The sequence below is a fragment of the Quercus suber genome, unplaced genomic scaffold (assembly GCF_002906115.3).
Source record: "Quercus suber isolate HL8 unplaced genomic scaffold, Cork oak 2.0 scaffold_728, whole genome shotgun sequence".
Taxonomy (NCBI): Eukaryota; Viridiplantae; Streptophyta; class Magnoliopsida; order Fagales; family Fagaceae; genus Quercus; species Quercus suber.
Genome location: NW_027070168.1, coordinates 313,949 through 338,527, shown reverse-complemented (window position 1 = coordinate 338,527; position 24,579 = coordinate 313,949). Strand labels below are relative to the sequence as shown.

Sequence of the window (24,579 nt, the reverse complement as noted above, 5' to 3'; positions counted from 1 at the left end):
CTCTAGCTCAATTACTGGTTCTGGGTTTCAATTTCTAGCTCATACTGGAGAATGGGTCAAGTTGATAATTTGTGATTTTGATGGATTGTTTGATTGTAGTTTTTGTGCCATGGGATTTTTTTTTTTTAGTTGATGATTATTATTGGTAATTGTTATGGTGTGGGTTGTGATTGTAGGTTAAAGCAGCTTACAAAAGGAAGGTATGGGAGTCTCATCCTGACCTTTTTCCAGCTCAACAAAAACCCCAGGCAGAGTCAAAGTTCAAATTGGTAAGGATACTGTGCCTAAACATTCTGAAGTTTAGGTAATTGCTTTTTTTTCTTTTCTTTTTTGCCTAGCTTTCATAATTAGTTTCACTATAGTTACATATATGATCTACTATATGCAAATGTTCAGTGTGGTGGCTCTAGGAATTTTGTTTAGGAGGTCATTAAAAAATTTTAATAAAAAAAAGAACTTTTAATCGACAAAAAAATTAATACATGAAGATTTATAATTTTCTTCTACAAGTTTTCAAATTTTGAATTGTTATATGATAGTTCATTATGAGTATCTATTGCCAATGTGGGGAGCTATGAGCCTATAACTATTTTATTTTTTAAAGTTTATCTAACATCTTTATTTTTATGCAATTGTTATTATCTATTTGTTATTGTTATTATAAAAATATTTTAAACTAAATGACTAAACTAAACTCGTTAACTTTGTATTAATTATTGACGCACACAATGACACTCATGCATACATAAAACTATGCACCATATGTTTACTTAACCAATCAAATGCTTGGACAATCACTAACTTTACAAATTTTTTTCTTAAATTTTACTAACTTTATTAAAAAAAAAAGTTATTATAACATGATAACAATACACACACATGTAACAAACCATCTCTCTTTCCTAATTATTAAATCATATAAATTTATATTATATTTATATTGTACACACAAACGTCCACACACATCATAATTTACACAAATAGCATTATAACAAAAAGTAATGCGCACAAACAATATTAGACACACTCATACATAATATAAATTTATAAAAAAGAGTGACTTACAATTCACAATTCACAAACACTTACGCTTTACTCTTAGAGTTGAAAATACTTGTAACAAGGGTGTGCAAAATTTAAGTCAGGGTGCACAAAAACATTTTTAAAAATAAATTAAAGTATTAAACTAACCAAAAAAATTATAAATAAATATATATAAAATTTTTTTTTTGGAAGTCAGGGGGTTCATTTGAACCCCCTGAATATATAGTAGCGCCACCCCTGCAAATGTTAGATAAGGTTTGGGGTGTGTCTGGTTGGTACTTTATTGGGTTGGGGGATGATCACTTGTGATCAATGAAAGATCGACACTAGATATCGTGGAGTGGAAGAACTAGAATTGTATGATTTTTGTAGAGGTTTATGATCAAGTATACGGAATACTACATTTTCATAAGTGATAAAATTATGTTTTATTTTCTTCCTTTTTTACAAATAAAAACTAGATATGGGATACAATCATAGATTTACCATATTTAGTTGAGGCTCAGTAACTTGGTCATCCACAGTTGGAAAAGCCAGTTCTTGATTGGGATTGCAGGTTCCTGTCTGCCATAGAGCCTTTTCAAGGTTAATGTCAACACTGCACAATCTTTTCACTAGTATAAATTTTAGAATCAGCTAGGAAAATCAGACTCTTCATCACCTTTCAGCCATTTTCTGTCTGTAGATGATATAAACTTATAAAGTATGTTTAACCTGGCCATAGCCTTTTCTAGCGTTGTTTTCACATTAATTAGGTCTTGGATGACAGAACATGAGTATGTGAACCCCTATTTTAACATGAGGAGTACAGAGTACTGCTATTCATTATTTTCTGAAATTTTGCATTTTCTTTCAGATAATTTTGTCAGTTTCATTTGTACTCATGGAATAACTGACCTCAACATGTGAATTTGCTGCAGATTTCAGAAGCATACTCTTGCCTGCTGTCTGGTAATTTTCCTATTGTAAAAAATACCAAAGGTGTAAGATAGAGTCATGGTTTGCAAACTCCCAAATGGACTAAAGAAGTTATTGGACAAACTTGTCAATCTCAATTTTCAATCTACTAATTTAGCATAATCAACTCAATATGTTAATAAAATTCATGTTCTAAATTTTCAGAATGATGCATTATCTGAACCATGCCACTTTATGCTGTTTCTGTTTTTCTGTTGAAATGACCTTGATTTGGTTGAGTTGTTCGATATTTTCTGTACTTGTTTTCCAATTTGCTTGTTCTTTTTTTTTTTTTCTTTTTTCTTTTTTCTTTTTTCCCTTTGCCCTTTCTCTCGTATGTCTCATTGTACCTGTTTTTGAGTTCTCTTTAACTGTTACTGTAGTTTTAAGTGTTAGCGTAGGCTTGCTCAAGTGATTTTTTTGAGGATTCTGAAGAAGATATCTAAGCCAACTGGATAGTCTTGGGGCATGCAACAGGAGATATGCGATTGGGAAGGAATTCCAGTGTTTCAGACAGGCAAATACATTGTACAACTCACATCTCTTTCCCCCTTTTTGCCTTGCAGACACTATTGACATAATTAAACTGTCACTCTATTATGAATGGATCAAAAAAATTATCATTTATGATGAATTGAAAGTTTGAAAGAATTTATGAAAATTTATGGTATTTGTTTCAGCTGTATCAAAACTGAAATTCATGGTGAAATCGTATTTAAAGATTAACTAGTTGATCAGTGACATGATATTTTTGTTTGTATAAGACTTAGCACCAAATTGAATTTTCCTTTGAGATAATAAGGGTGATAAAACCAGAAGTGGTTTTCAATTTCCCCTATAGTTTTGAATTTTTCTGCTTAGGATTAGGATTTCATGGTACTTATAAAGTTATAATTATGTGTACGGCTTTTTCAAGATTTTTAAACCCTGAATGGTATTTATTTGCCTGTGGGATTGGACACAACAAACTTAGTTCCCCTGGATTACGTAATACTCGACTCTGGTGGGTGGAATCGTGTATCCATGGTTTACTTCCCAAGGGTGGGTCCAAAGGGCCCACCTTGGTGAGTTTTATATATGTGTGTGTGTGTGTAACTATGTTCATTTCAATTTCACCTCCCCACCCGAGTTTGGAAGAAGGGGGGGGGGGGGGGGGTTACTTATTTTCTGAAGTGGGTTATTTATTTAATTATTTTCAATCATATACAGGAAGAAGATAAAGTTTCTACAGCTGGCTACTTACCACATGGTTGAAGAGATGGCCCCACTTTAGTCCTCAGGATATCTTGATCCTGGATGGGAGAATGGTATTGCTCAGGATGAAAGGAAAAAGAAGGTTAAATGCAACTATTGCGGGAAAATGGTCAGCGGTGGAATATTTAGATTGAAGCAAAGTTTGGTTAGACTGACTGGAGAAGTTACTCATTGTGAAAAGGTTCCGGAGGATGTATGCTTGAGTATGAGGAAAAACCTGGAAGGATGTCATTCTGTTAGGAAGTGAAGGCAGTCTGAATATGAACACGGATATTTAATTTCCACTCTAATGAATATAATGGAATGGAAGAAGCAAGTATAGGTTATAAACAGAAAGGAAAGAAAGTAATGACTTATGACAACTTAAATAGTGGATTCTCCCCTCTCCAGACAGTAGGACACGGAGACCTTGGGTGGGAACATTTTGTTCCTCAAGATGAAAAGAAGAAAAGGGTTAAATGCAACGATTGTGAAAAAATAATCAGTGGAGGCATAAACAGGTTCAAACAACATCTGGCCAGGATCCCAGGAGAAGTTGCATACTGTGAAAAGGCACCTGTGGATGTGTATCTAAGAATTAAGGAGAACATGAAATGGCACCGTACTGGCAGAAGGCCTCGGAAACCAGTTATTAAGGCAATATCCACTCATATGCATTCAGACAATGAGAAAGAAGAGGAGCATGATGAAGGAATTTTTGCAATGTATAAATAGGGAAATGCTGGCTTTGGATTATAAAGTTTTAGTGAAATTAGAAATAATGTCAAGGGGAGGTGTCCTGGTACCAATGCTGCTGAACCTAAAAGATCAAGATTAGATTCTGTATTTCTGAAATCACTGAAGAACCAGACATCCCCACTCTTCAGGCAAGTAAGAACAAAGATGATATGTGAGAAGAAAACTTGCAAGGAAGTGTTATCTTCCATTGATGTCACTGATATAATAGAAGATGCTGCAAACCTTTTTAAGCTGTTGGACAAAGTAGTGGAAGAGATGGGTGAGTAAAGTCTCCTTTAAAATGTGAAAAGGTTCCTGCTAAGATCTTTCTGTCTAAGCTCCATCACAGATAATAAGTAAGAAATTTTTATTGAAGAGAAAAGGAAATTTTTATTTTGAAACCATGTGCCATCTATTGCATTGATAAAATGCTGAAGATTTTCTTAATATAAAAAGGGTAGGCAAATGCATGGATAAAGCCAAAAAAATTACAAAATTTATCTATAATAGCACATGATTGTTAAGGTTTATGAAGAAAGAATTCACAAAGGATCAGGAACTTCTCAGTGGTGGAATATCTAAAGAATTCACAAAAAATCTTTAGAACCTATCGCTGAAGTTCTTCAAAAGATGGAAAGTGATGAAAGCCGGTCAATGTCTTTTATATATAATGACAATATAGTGCTAAGCTTGCAATTAAAGCCATTCATGGTGATGATGCACAAAAATATGAACCTTTCTGAAGTCTGATAGACAACCACTGGAATTCATTATTCCTGCATCCTCTCTGGTATCAACCTGATTTCATAATGGCATGAAAAGTAACGACTTTTTATGTTCTTTATCATAATTCTCATAATTTCTTATTTTAAGTTCATAATTTTCTGTGACAGTATCCTGAGGTGATTCTTGGTCTAAATGAATGTATTGTTTGACAAGAATCAGACAATGGGAAAAGTATTGCTGCCTCCATGCAGGTACTGGTTTCTTATTGTTTTTATCTTCTGCCTATGACATTCTATTTGTATGGCAGAACTAATTTTAAAGCAATTTAGTTGCTTCCTTAGTGTTTGAATGTGAAAATGTTCATTCAGATGCACTAGTTGCCCGTATAAAGCAGTTGATACTTGTTCCTTTTTTTCTTTTAAACTGTTTTGCTTTACTTTTCTTTTAACCAGTTTTCTGATGTTATCCTATCAGATTCCTGTTTTTGTTTCCTCCAAAGCTGACTTTGGAATGGATTTGGCTATAAGTACAAGAACAGAGCTCGATCCAGGTAATACGGCTGTGACACAATATGTAACTTGAATAGTAAAAAAATTCTTAATTACCTTGATTAGTACAACTGTCAGAACCTATACTTCTATTCTACTTCACCATGTATATTCTTTTTTCCCCCTCACTGCAGTTGATATGTTGGTGGTTGTTAGTATATCAACATCTGAGTCAGTGATAATAATAGCTCAACTTCTTGTATTTGGAAGTACTAGGGAGATAGCCCTACTTCTTAATGAGGTATATTTGTCCATTCTCTTTCAATTAATTATTTCTTTTAATCAATTGTCTATATCGTAGTTTACTTTACAGCTTTCTAATCTGTTTTCTGAATTCATTGTCATTGCTTGACTCAATTTTTAGATAATGTGCTTTGTATCTATGGCTGTAGCTTTGTTTTCCATAAACTCTGGTACATAAGTGACCACGAAACTCTTAAGGTTGAATTTAATGATGGAGTCAGTTAAAGTTTGTCCAATCAAAATCTAGAAGTTATTTGGTTGTGGGTTTGCAAACCATGATAGGAAAGCTGATCACCTTATTGGAAGGATAATGAAGTGGATATACCATCATGAGATAATAATAACAGATTTGACATTGATACATTCATGTTTTTTATGATGCCTTCCACAGGTACAAGAAGACAAGGTTCATCTTCAGGTAATTTCCTTTTAAAAAATAATTTTCTATACCTCTGTCTTTTTCATTTAATTTAGCTTGTCTGGTTAATTCTTGTCTGAGATGTCATTTATCTTGGTCAGTTACAAATACACGAGTAGTGAGAACTGGAGTTCCAAGAGCACAAGGAGGAAGAGGAAATGCCACTTTGATTCGAGTCCCTTTCCTCTTTATTATTTTGGGAACAGTTGCACTCGGGGGATTAAATGCTACAAGGTGATTGACAGACTCAATTGTGAGGATGGTCATTTTCTGTTTAAGAAGAGGTTGTTTGAGAAGATTTGAACGGTTATATATGTTCTTTAACTTCTTTCTATGTTTTTGCTTCTCAGGGCTTATAAAAAGGAAAAGGCCGCATATCCTTCTCACAATCCTTTTCTTCCTTGATCCCCAGCCCCTTAGTGGAATCATAATACACATTATATTCTGTAAGAAAGAAAGAAAAAAAAAAAAATAAAAAAAAAAAAAAAATATATATATATATATATATATATGTACACTTTTCTGAATTAATTGTAATTTTCAACTCATCAGTGCAGTTAGCAAGAATAATTTGTCCCAGATATCAAAGAACATATATGTTGTTACATATTCTAAGTGTGGTCTCTGTTTCAGAAAGGAATTTGTTTCTCAAGGTTTGATTGAATATCGCTTATTTTGCTGAAAACTAAAAATTTATTACTGAAAATACTGTAGCAAAATAATTTTTAAGCTAAAAATAGTGCTGTGAGACCCAAGATTTACTACTTATGCGTGATTTTCACAAGTTTGACTGGGTTGTGAACAGGACCGTGAGACTCAGCTAAAAATGTAAAACGCAAAATAATTTTTAGGCAAACGCACTAAGGGGTTGTTTGATACATCATTTTAAATATATATTTTCAGTTTTAAATAATATTACACGCATTTTACACATTTTTTTATTTACACGTATTTTTAAAAAAATTAAAAATTGTTGTTTAAACACACGTACCAAACGGGCCCTAGTCTCCTCCTTTGTAAGCACATGGATCCAACTTTTTTAAAAAGCTTAAAGTTAGATTTAACTCCTTTTGCTTACTTTCTATAAAAGAAAATAAGGTAGAGAAAGCGAAAGACAAGGTAGTATTATTTTCCGTAGTATAGTAATGTAGAAAAACGATTATAGGCTGAAAAGAAGAAAATGAAAATGTTAAAGCTCCTTTTCCATTGTACTGAACTTTTTTGTAAATATTTCGAATTTTGAAGATAATAGTTTGGTCTCTCTGGTGAAATTTTTGAATATATACTTCCATCTTTCCTTTTTGCCTTTTTGGTCCATGGCCTACACAATGAAATGGAACCGAACAAGTAACAAGAATAGAAACTATTCACTTTGGTTTCACCTCAAAAGAGAGTGTACAATTTTTTAAATTATTTTTTTTTTTTTACACAATAAAGTAATAAACAAAACTTATACAGCGAGAGAGGGAGGATTTCGAATCTGAATGTCTACTTTAGAAACATGTGAAGGCATTAGTTGAGCTACAAAACTTGTATTTTTACATAATAAAGTAATAAACAAGAATCATATAGCGGGAGAGGGGGAATCCAAACCTAGATGTCTACATTAAAAACATGCAAAGGTGTTAGTTGAGTTATAAAACTTGTATTTTTACACAATAAAATAATATACAATAATCATATAGCGAGAGAGGGTGGATTCAAGATTGGATGTCTACATAAGAAACATGCAAAGGTGTTGGTTGAGCTGCAAAATCCTTGACACAGTCTTGAGAAGGAAGAGTGGCATCAATGGTACACTAATATTGGAAGGATGGTATCAATAGCCCATAAATATTTTGATTGGAGATTGATTCGTGTTTCTTGAGAATATGCAAATAGGTTGCTTCTTCACTCGGAAAAGTTCGAAAAAAGTGAATAAAGTTCCACTTAAGAAAAGGTTGCCAGAGAAGCATTATCTGATATGTATTATGAGGAAAGGAGCCGAAAGTTCCTTGGGGTTTCGCGAAAGGTGGGGAAGATTGACAATCAACTGAATCAAGTTCTTTCATGCTTCACGTCATGCCATTCGGATTGGATTGGATTCTAGTACAGCTAAACTCTTAGAAGCAGTTTCCTTAACGTGGTATTTGGATCAAAAGAAAAAAAGAAACGTAAATAGAGCTCCAACTTTTTATCCTTTTGGCCAGATATATAGAACTCCCACTAGGCAACCAAAAAGAAAAAGGAGCATATACTACGGTCAGCATTATTTTTTACCGACCTCAGCCAAATAAAAAAGATAAAGCGATGCTTAAGTCGTAAGAGATGAATTAGATCGATAATCTTGAGGGATAGTTTAATGGTATTCAAAGTATCACGAGATTCATGCGGTCTTGAGTTCAAAACTCTAGCTAGCATCTTAAAGTCACCTTTTAGAAGTTCATCTGCATAATAATTACTTAGTGGTCAAGATTTAATAGTTCCCAAGATCTCATGACATTAATGTAATTTTGAGTTCAAAACTCTTAGTCAATTTCTTAGAGTCGCCTTCAAGGAATTCATCTCTGTAATTTTTTAGTGTGTGAAACAAAAGTACTACATAGTACATATACTCAAGATAATAGTTAGGTGATTGAAGAGTTTTTGACACTCACAGTAAATTTTTTTTATCTAGTAGTAATTACATTTTAGATCCTATAGTTTAAGGAATGTAACAAATTAAGCCCTATAGTTTAAAAAGTAGTAAATTAAACCCTAACAAATTAAGCCTTGTAGCTTCAAAAGTAATGAATCAAATCCAAAAATTTCAAAACAATTAGATTGATGGTTTTTTTTTTTTTCTTTTTTGAGAATAAGATTGATGGATTCATACCTTGTTAGTTGTTAATAACATTATCATTCTTGGGTAAGCAAAGTTAAACCTGTAGATAAATGTTGTCTTGGATCCACATTATTGTACTTCAAATGCCTCAAAATAACAATTATTTAATTGAAAATTCAATACATATAATACTGATAGATTTTCTAGTTTATCCTTTACTTTATTAAAAGGTTGAATACATTTTGTGGATTCTAGTTAGCTCAATTGAGAGAGAAGAAAGTATTTTATGTATCTATGTTTACTGTAATAGTGTGTAAATCTCTGCATATACAAGATATATATAATTGGTATTCATTATTCAGAAACAAAGGGAGTAGGACATGAAGGAGAAAGTAAAATGAACAACAGTTTATCTAAAATTCTTCTTAATAATAAGTAGCTCAGAGAAGTGCAGGACCAAGCCTATGAAATTGTAGGAAATAGTCACACTACAAGTTAGGTGAAAGGTTGGTGTGGGTCAAGGCTGGTATGTCGTGTATTTGGCCTAAAGTTAAGAAAATGGTTACAGTAATTACACTATTATCTTTTGAATCTCGAACAAAAGGAACGATTATTATTTTATAGAAAGAAAGAATGATTGTATATTATACATAGTTATTTTCTCGACTCTCTTCTCGATTTTAATAATTAAAAATTTTGGAGCTGCGTGTAGAAAACGACAAATCTACAAGCATGTCGTATATTTTTAAATTTGATTGATACAAAATGTAGTCCAGCCAGAAAAGACCAAATCTTTAATTATCAAAATTTGACTATATACACCAATTAGCTGCTTCGCATGCACAAATTCTCGTTTACTTGAAGGCACACAGACGTATGAAACACGTGCGCGCACCGACTGAGGGTATTAATAGAAAACGAGTCCTTTTTTTCATAATTGGCTTATTATTCATTTGTTAAAAATTATCATCAAGATAAAATTTTTATTAAAAAAAAAAACATTGGGATTAAATGTTTATTAAAAGTTTATTTATATTTATTTACTCACTTAAAGTAGAAAATGAATTAAAAAACTTCTCCAAATAAAAAAAATCAATTAAAAAGAGTTTAGCTACAAGCTAGTTTAAAGCTATTTCATAAAACCCACTACTTGGCTATTTATAAAACTATGGGCAAGAATTTGCTACAAACTAAATTGCAGCAAATCCCATAAAATAGTGATGTGTCAATATCTGAGAACAACACCTATCTTGCCCAAGACAGGTGTTGTTCTCAAATATTGACACATCACTAGTTTGCAAAATTTACTACAACTTAGTTTGCAGCAAACCTTTGCCCTAAAACTATTCATGTAAAGGTCATCTTGCTCCACATAAATGGCCTCTTTAATTCCCACATAATGGATGGAAGAAAGATAAACTCTAAATTGATTTGAAGCTAAACCAATATAATTATATCTAAAATAAATATTGCCTTCAAAAGCTTGTACATCAACAAATAAAGTGTATTAAATTCTCCATTAAATCATGTTTTATATATTTCTTAAGAAATAAAGTCAAAACATACATAAATATCAGGTAAAGCACACGTCTTCATCGAACTTGTATCTGAAAATCAATAAAATATTCAAAATTATATTTTCCTTTCAAAGAATATGCATTACAACTCATTATTGAATATCTATTAATATTTATTATTTTTTAACTTGTGTCTTTAAGAAAAAACTATTCCAAACTTATAATTGAATTAACTTTTTTAATTTTATATTTTTCTAAAAACCAATGCCAAATTTTTATATGAGGACATTTTAAAAGTTAAGTTAAATTACAAATTGCACCCTTTTAAAAACAGAATTATATTATTATAAGAGTAAATTGAATTCGGGACAAAATTAGAGTGAACTACGTAATACATGAACAATTCTGCAAAACTTATTTGGGTTGAGCAGATTACTTAGAATCCACCAGGTTTGATTGCGTTTTAAGCAAATCAAATGTCCTCAAACAATTCATTCGAAAACCCATACCGGTCTAGGCACAGATCAACGATTCTCATATTGCTCTTAACACAGAAGAGACAACCCAAAAATATTATACTGGCTCTTCACAAAGATTAAAGATATATGGGTTTCAAGTTTCAACATCATATTTGAGAAACAATTCCCCACATACTTCCAAATTTGTGCTGAAACAATCCATTAAAAATGAAACTGAAGAGAAAATAAACAGCAATAAAATCATATTTGAAGCATACCCAAATACTTTCAGTACTGGTATTAAGCCAACTTATTACCACATATTGGGTATAAAACAACATTAAAAGGAACTGAAATGTAAATAACAACATTTCCAAATTGCTACTACCAGTGTTCTTCCCAGAACTGTATTGTTTTCTACCAGCAGGATGGTTGATACAAACAGTGTCTAAGTAGAAGCCAGAGCTCCAGCTGTACCACCCAAATCAAAGCAAATTTATTTATGACCAAACCCTACATGATCCAGAAATCGTAAACATATTCACATACACTCGTATGCTAGACAATGCTCCGTCTCATAGTTCCAAAACCAATACAAAAAGTCTCCAGCCATAAAGAAACTCTGAAGAGAGCATACCTTATAAGATTCTTTGATGCCTATGGAGTTGCTTTCTTTTTCTCAATAACTTTCTTCCAGTCCATTAACTGAACCACTAAACTCCACAATTGTTGTAGTTGCCATCTCAAAACCTTCAACAGAACAGAATACAGACATAGGACACATCTTCAATAGAACTTATCTCCAGGGGCCCTATGTCAGAAGTCAGCATAACCTGATCATGCCGGCCATGCTACAAATGATTCTACATCAATGGCTATGAAACTCGTTCAAGACTTCATGTTTTTAAAAAGAAAGCTTACCACTCTTCCAATAGTGCCTCTCCTAAAATACCCTATCATTTAAAAACAAGGCCTAGGAAGGAGCAGTAGCTCTAATTAAGCAATATCTGGCAAGAACCAAATGTCTAATAGATGGCTTGTTCAGACAAAAGCCTCGTAGTTCAGGTCCAAACAACCCTTGAAAAGATACAAATATGGTGCAGAGAGCAGCTTCCGGCAGCCACACTGGGGGAATTATAATAGACTAATAGGCTACCTTAATAAAAGCAGGCTCTCTCTCTCTCTCTCTGTAGAAGCCAGCTAGTTTCCAGCCAAACAAGGGAAAAAAAAAATCAAATAACCTAACCTGCTTAATCCACAATCTAGAAGTTCCACCTACCGTAGTTTTTTAGATAATATAGTTTATATCAAAAGTGACCCATGTTCCTCCAGTCAACAAATCCAATTAAATGATGATAAACTTGCACCTGTAACAATCTTAAGGCCACTTTTTTTTGGGTACCAAAACTGAACTTGATAAAGTCAAGCACCAGTTTCAATCCCTATATCAGTTTTAGTCTCTGCAAGAGCAATGGAAACCGGCTGCCATCCTGAGTGATGAGGAATAATCCATTTTCTAGCAACAACCATATTCAAGATCTGGAATATTTCGCCCAAAGAAAGCCCTTCTAAACATGCTTTCCTTAGTGTCAAAGCTGCTTCGTATCTGCAGTGCAAAGAAAAGACAGCAATTGTTCAAGTAGTAAGAATTTGCTAATCCAGGAAGACAAAGTATTGAAAAAATTCATTAAACCATTCTACCTGCTTTGAGTAGCCATCATTGCTGATCGTCCAGCTGAGGTAGTAAGAAACTTCTGTATGCTATCCCATGCTTTCGGGTACTGATTAGGATTACCACCGATAGGGTTCACACACTTCCATAATCTCTCATTTTTACCAACATAGAACTGCAATGCACCTACGTTCTGCACGACTACCATATTCTGCTCAATTGCACTATCCAATGCCTTTCTTACATCAGTATTTCTGTGTTTCGGATCTCCATAACGAATGCAATCAGCTATGTTTGCTTCAGTAGGCGTAATTTTTTCATTTTTCAGGGTGTTTAAGGCAAGTAGGATGACACCAATAAGCCCTTGCACTTTCTCAGAAGGTGTTGCTCGACCTTGTGATCCCCAGCCACCATTACTAGAAACAGGTGGTGGTGGATATTCAGAACCACGCGGAGGATACCTGTTGTTCACATTATGGCCTTTTTGCGGCCCGTTTGCGCGAGCTGGAGGATATGGAGATTCTGTAGAGCTTGGCCGATACTCATTAGGAGGGTTTTGAGCATAATTGGGAAAATCAGAGATATTTAACCGACCCATATCAGGGGGAGGAGGGTAATATCTAGGGCCATCAGGTCTTTGAGGAATTGGCTGAAAACCTTGACCATGAGCATTCGGATGATGCACGTTCTCGGGTCTGGGTCTGGGTCCAAACGAATTTTGCATTTGTGGGGGGTTGTTGGGCCTCAAAGGATTAGGATATTGATTTTGTGGGTTTCCTACGAAATTACTAGCATTACTCCCAGCTGAATTATCAACACTGCCGTGAAACAAATTGGGGGAAGACCGACTAGCAGGGACTGCAGGAGGCTCCATGCCACCAAAGAACTCATGTGGGGCTTTCTTAAACTGCTTTGTTTGCATATGTTCCGGTTGGTAAGGGTAGTCATTGTTGTTTTTACTCTCTTGAAACGAAACCGGCACACTTGAGACTCGCGATATACTTGGCTGATTCTGGTTTACATTTTTTGATTTATTTTTCCCTTTAGACCTATTCTCCCCCCTTCCCCCTCCCCCTCCTCCTCCTCCACCACCACTTCCGCTACTACCTCCACTAGAAGGCCTTTGATTATCCGAATTGAATTGCATCGGTTGGCTGCTATATTGGCTAAATTGACTAGGTTCCAACACAGAATAGTGCATAGGCATATGCATGGGCATAGACATAGGCACAGGCTTAGGCATAGGCATAGGCATATCAAAATTCGAACTATGGAAACTAAAACCATTAGCAAACTGAGACGATTCGCCACTGGAAAGCGGGGGGCCACCGGCAGAGAGACTAGTCCAAAGCCACACACTCTTAGCCGCAGCAATGAGCGGCGCGGACGCCTTCTGCGGCTGCGCTAAAAGAATATTATATCTCCTCATACGAAGCTGATGGAGAGCATTAGAAAAATCCCTATCCCCTGATATTAACAAATAGTTCGCCGGAGCAGGATTGTCCACTGCCCAAAACAACATATCCACTAATATCTTCTTGTCACTCGCATCTTTCACCCCTATATATAAATTATATTTACAATTAACACTAGATCTAATAATCTAAGATCTAGAAGTTAAAAAAATTAATAAAAAAAAAAAAAAAGAGTGAGTTGAAGAAAAGGGTTACCGGCGGGGACGTGGTTGAGGGAGATGCCGGTGGAGGAGAGAGCTTGTTGGACGGCGGAGTTGATGCGGGTGGTGTCGCCGTAAGCGGAGATAGAGACGGGGCCGCAGTAGTTCATTTTGACGAGTGCGGAACTGATGTTCTGAGCGATTTTGTGTGGGTCACTCCCTTTCTGCACTTGACAGTTCTCTATGTCCCACCACACCGACGTTTTCGCCGATACGTACTGCGCTTCCGCTAATCCTCCTCCTGAACTAGATGCCGTCGCTGCGCCCACGCTATCTCCTCCTACCATCTTTAAATCTTTCTCTTTCTTTCTTTTTTTTGTTTTTTTTTTTTAATAAAAAAATAGTCTCTCTTTCTCTCTCCTCTCTAATTCACCTTCCTCTTCTTCTTCTTCTTCTTCTTCTTGCTCAAATCTCTTGCATCATCGTCGTGGTGTCTTTGATTTCTCTTCTTTCCCCTTTCTCTTCCTTCTTCTTTCTTCTGATTCTTTGTTTCTTTCCTTTCTTTTCTTTTTTTCTTTTTTTCTTTTTCCTCTCTCTGTGTGTGAACTGCCACTATATCAGACGGGAATCGAGGTTGGTTTTTACTATTTTGTCCCTCGGCATCTTTGTGATTTCCGCGCACGGCGTACTCAACTCAACTCAACACTACCGTATTTATTACCACAATACACTGTTTTGATCACTAGTGGAAAATAGAAATACACGCGGGTCAAAGCTTTTTTAACCTATTTAATAACGGGTCCAATTTGGTAAGAATTGAGTTACAAAATTTAATAAGTGATCGTCGTATTAATATTTTATTTAAAATTTATTTTATTTTACTATATCAAATAATATTTCAATAGAGTTTTAATTTGGTTAAATTTATATGTGAGTATTAAAATTGATTGAATGTGGTTGTACTTATTCTTAAATATATGACAAGATAATATGACATGTTCGGATTGAATGAATAAAACATGGGTTTTACACCATGTCCTTACAGAATTTAATCACATATATTTTCAATTAGGGTTTAGCTTATTTTCAATATTTTTTTAAGTGTACATGTCTTTTTGTTTTAAATATACAACGACAAGTAGTAGTGGAATTTAATTTTCACGTTTTATTTAGTTAGTGGGTAATATGGTAATCTCTTATTACAATAAAAAGATATTTTTTTAAAAAAAACATTAGAAGTAAGCTAAACTCTTCTAATTATGGTACTTATTTTTTATAAATTAATATTTTCATGTATAAACACAAAAAAGAGACCTATTAATAACAATTATATATGGTACGGTATATTTTGTCATTAAATAAAATATAATTTTCCTTATATATAATAGATTATAAATTGCTTTTCTTTATAAACAAAGCATAATGAGTTTCGTTAAAAAATAAAAATAAAAAAAAAAATAAAAAATGCATAATGAGTTTGAGTGATTGTATATTTTGAAAATTGAAAATTCTAACTTGGGGTGCGGGCAAAGAGAGAAACCTTGTTGAACGGCCGGACCTTGGAAAAGACCATGAATCGGTTAACTGCCTTAGTCAATTATTTATTATTATAGGAGCTAGAATAATAATTTTTTATTATTATTATTATTATTATATTCATTACGTGTATTTATATTTATGGTGGTTGTGATTATTATATATATTAATGTAAACTCAATATATAAAAGGAGGAAAACGAATAGACGTTGATTGAAGGAAAGAATAAAACCTCACTGCTTATTTCAATAATTTAATAATTACAACCACGGTAAAGAAAGAATTAAAATCCTGATTCTAAATAGATTTCACGGAAAATCCTGATTCTATATGTAAATAAATAAAAAGGGAACAAAAATAAAATTGGCATCATTTTTGCGGCGATAGCCACTCTATGCAGGATGTGAAAGGAACAAAGATTAGACTTGAGTTTAAGATTTCAAGAAAAAACTTTACACACAATACACTTTAGATTAAGTTAGTCATGCAAAATTATTGAAGGGAAAATATTGATGGTCATTTTAGTTCAACATGAAAAGGAAGCCTTCAGACTTTGTGATAAAAAATTAGATGCCGGGTGAAAACCACTAATAAAAGAGTGGTTGAGGGGCAATGAAAAAGACAATTGCAATTAATGGTCTTTGTAATGTTGTGCATTAGTCTATTACAGTGGACGAGGATATTTCGGTAATTTCACGTCCTGCCCTCACTAGATCTGCCGTCAATCACTACCACCTTACACTATATATTTTACTACTAATTTATAAATTTTGGAACTTAGCACCATCTTTCTTTTTTCTTTCTTCTTTTTTCTTTTTTCTTTTTTTGAGATAACTTCTTTTTTTAAACCTCTTTAAACTTTAAAGACCATTCACGTTTAGTTTATAAACTATAGTTGATGAGTGTAAGCTCGTTAGTAACGTTCGTCGGATGGAGATGATCCTTCAACTTTCACCGACGGTCATCGGTGTGGTGCCTGCCACAATGTCTCCGATGCCAAAGTCAGAGTATGAAACTCTTTTCCAAAATAAAGCAATATAAGAGCATTTGCAGCAGTGGAGCTATATTGCTATATTGCTAAAATATAGCTCCATAGACACAAAACTCACGCTGCAGCAGTGGTGGCAAATCTAAAAATTTTAGATGTTCAGAAAAAATATTTTTTTATTCGGCCGGTTAAATAAAATAATAAAAATTCTCTCTCATATCTCATCTCTCTCAGTCACTCTCTCATCTCTCTCTCAAAACACTCTCATCTCTCTCTCTCAGTCAGTCTCTCCGATCGCCTTACGCCGCCGATTGCCTCACGCCGCCTCACGCCTCACGCCGCCGATTGCCTCATCCCATCTCATCTCATCTCACGCCTCCGATCGCCTCAGCCCCGCCGTCCCAGCCGCCGATCGCCTCAGCCCACGCCTTCCCAGCCACCGATCGCCTCAGCCATGCCGTCCCAGCCGCCGATCGTCTCACCCTATGCCTTCCCAGCCGCGATCACCTCACCCCACGCCTTCCCAGCCGCCGTGGTTGTGGTTTTGTTTTTTGTTTTTGTTTTTTTTTTTTTTTTTTTTTAAAAAAAAAAAAAAAAAAAGCATAATGAGTTTGAGTGATTGTATATTTTGAAAATTGAAAATTCTAACTTGGGGTGCGGGCAAAGAGAGAAACCTTGTTGAACGGCCGGACCTTGGAAGAGACCATGAATCGGTTAACTGCCTTAGTCAATTATTTATTATTATTGGAGCTAGAATAATAATTTTTTTTTATTATTATTATTATTATTATATTCATTACGTGTATTTATATTTATGGTGGTTGTGATTATTATATATATTAATGTAAACTCAATATATAAAAGGAGGAAAACGAATAGACGTTGATTGAAGGAAAGAATAAAACCTCACTGCTTATTTCAATAATTTAATAATTACAACCACGGTAAAGAAAGAATTAAAATCCTGATTCTAAATAGATTTCAGGGAAAATCCTGATTCTATATGTAAATAAATAAAAAGGGAACAAAAATAAAATTGGCATCATTTTTGCGGCGATAGCCACTCTATGCAGGATGTGAAAGGAACAAAGATTAGACTTGAGTTTAAGTTTTCAAGAAAAAACTTTACACACAATACACTTTAGATTAAGTTAGTCATGCAAAATTATTGAAGGGAAAATATTGATGGTCATTTTAGTTCAACATGAAAAGGAAGCCTTCAGACTTTGGGATAAAAAATTAGATGCCGGGTGAAAACCACTAATAAAAGAGTGGTTGAGGGGCAATGAAAAAGACAATTGCAATTAATGGTCTTTGTAATGTTGTGCATTAGTCTATTACAGTAATTGTCAACAAAAAAAAAAAGTCTATTACAGTGGACGAGGATATTTCGGTAATTTCACGTCCTGCCCTCACTAGATCTGCCGTCAATCACTACCACCTTACACTATATATTTTACTACTAATTTATAAATTTTGGAACTTAGCACCATCTTTCTTTTTTCTTTTTTCTTTTTCCTTTTTTCTTTTTTTAAGATAACATCTTTTTTTAAACCTCTTTAAACTTTAAAGACTATTCACGTTTAGGTTATAAACTATAGTTGATGAGTGTAAGCTCGTTAGTAACGTTCGTCGGATGGAGATGATCCTTCAACTTTCACCGACGGTTATCGGTGTGGTGTCTGTCACAATGTCTCAGATGCCAAAGTCAGAGTATGAAACTCTCTTCCAAAATAAAGCAATATAAGATGAACAGAAATCAAAGAAACAATTTCCTTTCTTACTTGTATATCTCTCTCTCGTCTTCGTGGGAGTGTGTGGGCTTTATATATGCTCTCATGGTTCTTAGCCTTGGAGGAGTTATAGAGGTCTTAATGCTCCTTTTGGTAACGTTTTGGGGCCGTGTAATGAGGCATCAATGTCTTTAAACGGTTCATACAGTTGGAGGTATATCTGTTTAGTTGATTGTATTAAATGGCCTAGATGCCCTCGTCAGTAGTGTTGTCTTCCACGTCGTCTATCCTGAGGGTATACTCGTCCATATCGAAGGACTCGTCCACTTAGGATAGACTTGACAGTTTCGTCAGTACTTATCAATCTCGTCAGCTGCCCCCCGATTTTGTGTTCGTTGTTTTAGTGACGATCATAGAATATGAAGGGTTACAAGTTATAAATGACTCTTGGGGTTCTGCTCTGTATTAAGTGCGAAGCGGCAACGCTTCACAGATCGTGGCCTACGTGGCACACGCTGATTGGTACAATTAATGTCCAAAGTGATGAGACTATTGGGTTTCCCACCGTCTTTCCGTTTTTCGAGCTTTTTCTTTTAACTTCCTTCTCTCCTCATTTTTCTTCTTCACATTTCAATCATTGCACTCCTTTAGCTTTTTCTTGCTATTTTTCTTTGAGTTGGTACGCTGGTTAAGCAGAGCTTCCTCAATCCGCCATTGATTAAGGTATGTTTCTCCTTCCCTCTCGCTTTTCCTTTCTTGGTTTCGCTGTGGTACTGTTCCTAATTTTCCCTTTTCCTGCTTCTTTTTGTTTTTAATTTTCCTGTGATTTAGTTGTGTTGTTTTCCTTTTCTGTGTTTTTGTTAGGTTTTCATGGTTGGTAATTCTGAGGTTAGAGTTGTTTGTCCCTCGGTTTCATTTCTTTTTGCGCGCTTAGGGGGGGCTTTAGGCACTTTCTCAGATTTTGGAAATTTTGTTTTTGAGGGTAGTGGTCTTAGTGTGGCATTGACTGAATTGTTGCCTTTAATTAGGCAATCAATTGACTGGTTCGAGGGTCAGGTGAGGAAGGAGAAGATAATGTCTGAGGTTAGATCCAGTGATCTCGAGACTGGGTTGTTGTCTAGCGGCAATCCAGTGGAGGGGGATGCGGCTGTCTCTTCTCCCCGTGTTGTTAGGGCTTTTTATGCCCTTGAAGAGGTTTGTGGTCTGGATGCCGAGACGGTGAGTAGATTTAAGGATAAGTTCTAGTTTCCAGAAAGGGTTCGCGTTTGTCGACCTAGTGACGAGGATAGGGCTTGTCATTTCTTCCCAGGTGAGGTGTGCTTTTATGAGGCTGCCTTTACCTGTGGACTTAGATTCCCCGTCCACCCTTTCTTCATGGAACTTCTGAGTCATTTTGGGATTGCCCCTGGGCAGTTAATGCCTAATTCATGGAGAATAGTAGTCAACTGTATGGAGATATGGTTGGCTGCTAACGGGGATATGATTAAGGTGGGTGAACTTGTCCACCTTTATCGTTTGAAAGAATCAAAGGAGTATGGGTATTATGAGCTGGTTCCTTGGGAGAGAAGGACCAGGATTATTAGAGGGCTGCCTTCGTCCTTCAGATATTGGAAGTCAAGATTTTTCTTTGTGTCCGGGGATGACTTTGAGACTCCCTCCAGTCAGGAATGGGGTGACATTCCAAGGTTGCTTCGTCGGTGGGAAACCCCGACCTTAGGTGCGTTAGTTTCCCTCCTTGTCGTTTTAGTTTGGTTGTATTCATTTGCTTGTGGTCGTCACAAATTTTTTCTTTTTTTTTGTTATCCTCCTTTTTGCAGTGAAGAGACGACCTAAACTCAAGAGCAGGTACAAGGAACGAGTTGAGCAAGCAATTGAATACGCCCAGACAATTGAGAGCTGGGACGACTTGGTAGACCTGAGGACGCTAGCTTTTTACAATCTCGGTCCGGATCCTTCCTCTTTTGTTTTGCGAAACATTGAAATTGAAGGAAAAAAAAGTAAGTGTTGAACCCGTCAGCATTTTTCTTTCCTTCTTCCTTTGTTTTTTTTTTTTTCTTTTTTTCTTTTTTTTTTAATGTTGCTCTTGTCTGGCAGAGATGACGACGAAGTTTAACAAGGACCTCTACGCTAAAATAAGGTCGAAGAAAGATGAGCCGCTGTCCAACCTCGGCCAGAAGACAGTGCGTGTTACCGGGAGAGGCACTCCCGTTGCTCCAATTGCTTCCGTCCACCCGATCGTTTTCGTGGGAGAGACGACGAGGACAGCTTCTCTAACTGTGTCACTGGAAGAGATAGGTGGCACTCCTGTCTCAAAAAGGCCACGTCTATCTGAAAAAGGGAAGGAGAAGGAGAAGGCCGACTCTCGTCCATCTACCATTTGGAACGACGAGAAAATGGCGGTGGACCGAGCCCACGAAGTAGTAACAGCTGCCGACTTAAAGGCCTTGTCCGGTGTCCCCCTTAGTGGGGTAGCCGCTGGCCACGTCCATAAGATCATTCAGGTACCTCTTCCTCGGTTTTTTTTTTTTTTTTTTTAATGCCTCTAACTCTCTTTTAGGTGCTCGGGGAGAGTCTTTATCTCTCTTCTGAGTATCTTACTCAAGAGGCAAAGGTGGCATCTCTAACTTCTAAGGTGGAGGCATTGGAGGCGGAGAATTCTGCCTTGAAGAAGGATCTTATCGAATCCATGGGTACGACGAATACCTTGAGAGAGCAGGCAAAGAAACTTACAGACGATCTTAGGGTGGAGCGTCAACTGACCATTGAGAAGGACGAGCAGATTATTGCAGCCAAAGAGAGCCTTAAGACCATCGCAGCTAGATCAATAGCAGCCTTTTAGACCACTGACGAGTACAACACCATGCTCCTCAGTTGGTATTTCAAGGGTTTCGAGCTTTTGAGGAGATACCTCGTCAAGCACCCTTCCGGAGTGAACATGGAAGCGCTGGATCTGGAAGAGGTGGATCAAGAAATGGTGGCTGACGAGGCTGTTCAATCGTCTGCCACCAAGACTGAAGCTCCAGCTGACGCTCTTGATGATGCCGCTCGTACCGAGGATGCCCCTGCGGACAACGCTTCTGGACAAATTTGACACTTAGCAAAAATTTCTTTCTTTTTGTGATGCCGGTCATGTTTTGGGCGTTTGTTTCTTTTTGTAAATCTATTTTCTGAACAATTTTATTTATTTTGAGGACAGCGTTTTTAGCCCAGCGTTTATGGGCTCTTAGTTGTAAAAACAGTGGTAATTGGCCTGCTAGTTTCAGGCTTTTAATTTTATTTCTTTGGCACTTACTCATATTCGTGATTGCACGATTTTTGATCTGATGCATGCTTGTCGTGTATGTCATCTTGGTGGCACCTTATATTTGTTTGTTAACCGTCAGTAGCGTACTTCCGTCAAGATGGAGTCTTGCCATTTAGCCTTTTCTTCTGGCATTTTATTATTTGGCCAATTTGGCGCGTATACATTCGTTAGTAACTTACATCCGTCTATGCGGAATCTTGTTACTTAGCCATTTTTGGCTTTTTAATCACTCTTAGTGATCTTCGTCAGTAACTTACATCCGTCTAAGCGGAATCTTGTTACTTAGCCATTTTTTGCTTTTTTAATCACTCTTAGTGATATTATCTTCGTCAGTAACTTACATCCGTCTAAGCGGAATCTTGTTACTTAACCATTTTTTGGCTTTTTAATCACTCTTAGTGATATTATCTTCGTTAGTAACGTACATCCGTCAAGGTGGAATCTTGTTACTTAGCCATTTTTGGCTTTTAGGTGGATTTATTCGTCAATAACTTACATCCGTCTAAGCGGAATCTTGTTACGTAGCCATTTTTGGCTTTCGTTAGTTTCTTCAGCCCTGTTTGTACACAAATATTGGCTGAATAGTTCATTTATTGATTGTTAATGACGAATACGTCTTTCCATTACATCTACTGATGGTATTTCTTCAAATGTTCAATATTCCATGGTCTTGGGAGCCTTTGTCCGTCTAGGGTCTCCAGGTGGTAGCTGCCTTGTCTGGAGTAGTGAATGACTTTGTATGGTCCTTCCCACGTGGGGCCGAGCTTTCCTTGAGTTGGGTATTTGGTTGCTTGGGTTGCCTGGGTTACTTTGCGCAGGACGAGGTCTCCTATGTTGAGTCTCTTGAGCTTCACCCTTCTGTTGTAGTAGTCTGTCATTTTTTTTTGGTATTCTGTCATCTTGCTGAAGGCTTTGTCTCGTACTTCGTCAAGGCAATCTAGGTCAACTCGCAATAGGTCGTCATTCTCTTCTTCATTGAACGCTTCTCGTATGGTGTTGGTTATTCCCACTTCGACAGGGATCACTGCTTCTGTACCGTAGGTAAGTTTGAAGGGAGTCTCTCCCGTTGGGGTTCTTGTCGTGGTTCTGTAGGCCCACAGGACGTTGGGCAGTTCTTCTGGCCAGGCACCCTTCGCATCGTCCAATTTGGTCTTTATGATTTTGAGCAACATGCGGTTCGTCACTTCCGTTTGTCCATTCGCCTGTGGGTGGCCTGGTGATGAAAACTGGTTCTTGATGCCCAGGCCCGAGCAGAAGTCTTTGAAACCCTGGCAATCAAACTATCGTCCGTTGTCTGATATGATTGTCCTTGGAATCCCGAATCTGCAGATTATATTCTTCCACACGAAACCCTGGATTCTGGTCTCAGTGATGGTCGTCAATGCCTCTGCTTCAACCCATTTAGTAAAATAATCAATAGCAACTAGCAAGAATTTTACCTGACCTTTGCCTTGAGGCAGGGGGCCGACGATGTCAATTCCCCATTGTGCAAACAGCCACGGAGATGTTATCAACGTCAGCTTTTCTGATGGCAATCGTTGAATATTCCCGAACCTCTGACACTTGTCACATTTCTTGACGAACCTTGATGCGTCATCTTGCATGGTTGGCCAGAAGTACCCTGCTCACATAATCTTTCTCACCAAGGATCTTGGTCCTGCATGGTCTCCGCAAATTCCTTCATGGACCTCTCTTAGGACGTATTTGGCCTCTCCTTCGTCAACGCACCTCAAGTAGGGCATGGAGAAACCTCTTTTGTATAAGGTGTCATTGAGAATCGTGAATCTGGCGGCTCTCTTCTTGATCTTCCTAGCTTCATCTGCGTCCTGAGGTAGGTGGCCATCCTGGAGGAAGGACATGATGGGCGTCATCCAGCTACTTGTGCTCTGGACTGCGAATGTTAAAATTTCTTCTATGGTGGGGTTTTTCTAAATCTCAATCATCAAATCTGTCTTCGATTCTGTTTCTTTCGACGAGGCTATCTTTGAAACTTCGTCTGCGACCCTATTCTGGCTTCTCGGGATTTGGATAAACTCCACTTTTTCGAATTCTTAAGTCAAGTGCTTCGTCAATTTGAGATATTTCTGCATTCTTTCTTCTTTTACTTCGTATTCTCCTCTGATCTGCCCAATTACTAACTTTGAGTCGTTTTGGACCAGTAGGTTCCTGGCCCCAAGCTCTTTTCCGAGCCTTAAGCCTGTCAGAATTCCTTCGTACTCAGCCTCGTTATTGGTGGCGGGAAATTTTAGCTGAACACCATATCTCAATACTTCTCCGTCAGGAGTGGTTATGATGACCCCTACTCCCCCTCTTTTTTGGGCTGACGAGCCATCAGTTTGCATTACCCATGTTTTGTCCTTGCTGGCATGGTTGGGCTCGTCTGGATAGATAAACTCGGCGATGAAGTCTGCCAACGCTTGTGCTTTAATGGTCGTCCTGGGATGGTATTCCACGTCAAATTGGCTGAGTTCAATCGCCCATTGGACCATCCTCCCAACTGCTTCGGGCTTGCTCATAGACTTCTTGATGGGTTGGTCCGTCATCACTAAGATTGGGTTTGCCTGGAAGTATTGCCTGAGATTGCGTGAGGCCACCATCAATGCGAACGTGATTTTCTCTATTTTTGGGTACCTGGATTCAGCTCCTTGGAAAGCTTGGCTGACGTAGTAAACTGAAAGCTGTTTCCTATCTTCTTCTCGGATCAAGGCTGCACTAACAGCTGTAGATGATACTGCTAAGTACAAATACAAGTTTTCACCTTCTTTGGACGGGCTTAGAAGTGGCGGATTGCTAAGGTAACGTTTGAGCTCTTGGAATGCCGCTTCACATTCGTCGGTCCATACAAAGGCTTGCTTCAGGGTCTTAAAGAAAGGCAAGCATTTGTCCGTTGCTCTAGAGATGAACCTGTTGAGTGCTGCAATCCGGCCTGTGAGCTTCTGGACCTTCTTGGTGGTCTTAGGTGATGCCATATTGATTATGGCCTGTACCTTTTCAGGATTTGCTTCTATTCCTCTTTGAGACACCATGAATCCCAGGAATTTTCTGG

At 36.8% G+C, this 24,579-nt stretch overlaps 2 protein-coding genes across 2 annotated transcripts; one reads left to right on the top strand and one right to left on the bottom strand.

Moving 5' to 3' along the window:
- Positions 1-176: 176 nt before the first annotated feature.
- LOC112005028 (uncharacterized) lies at positions 177-6,559 on the top strand (the record flags this gene model as incomplete). Its single annotated transcript, XM_065766649.1, has 5 exons — positions 177-269; positions 1,965-1,995; positions 5,881-5,907; positions 6,009-6,141; positions 6,258-6,559. Coding segments are annotated over 5 exons (339 nt in total), but the record flags the coding sequence as incomplete, so codon positions are not given.
- A 4,367-nt stretch (positions 6,560-10,926) lies between these two features.
- Positions 10,927-14,666, bottom strand: LOC112005057 (uncharacterized). Its single transcript, XM_024037305.2, has 3 exons — positions 14,028-14,666; positions 12,387-13,917; positions 10,927-12,291 (listed from the first exon to the last, which is right to left on the bottom strand). The coding sequence occupies exons 1-3, from the start codon at positions 14,317-14,319 to the stop codon at positions 12,108-12,110; spliced, it is 2,007 nt and encodes a 668-aa protein (XP_023893073.1). The 5' UTR covers positions 14,320-14,666; the 3' UTR covers positions 10,927-12,107.
- Positions 14,667-24,579: the final 9,913 nt, after the last annotated feature.

Bases quoted from the DNA above. Each gene is read 5' to 3' on its own strand.
- LOC112005057 (XM_024037305.2), bottom strand. From the start codon at position 14,319: ATGGTAGGAGGAGATAGCGTGGGCGCAGCGACGGCATCTAGTTCAGGA. The intron at 13,918-14,027 runs GTAACCCTTTTC...ATTTATATATAG, and splicing joins CCTCAACCACGTCCCCGCCG to GGGTGAAAGATGCGAGTGAC. The intron at 12,292-12,386 runs GTAGAATGGTTT...TTTGCACTGCAG, and splicing joins ATGATGGCTACTCAAAGCAG to ATACGAAGCAGCTTTGACAC.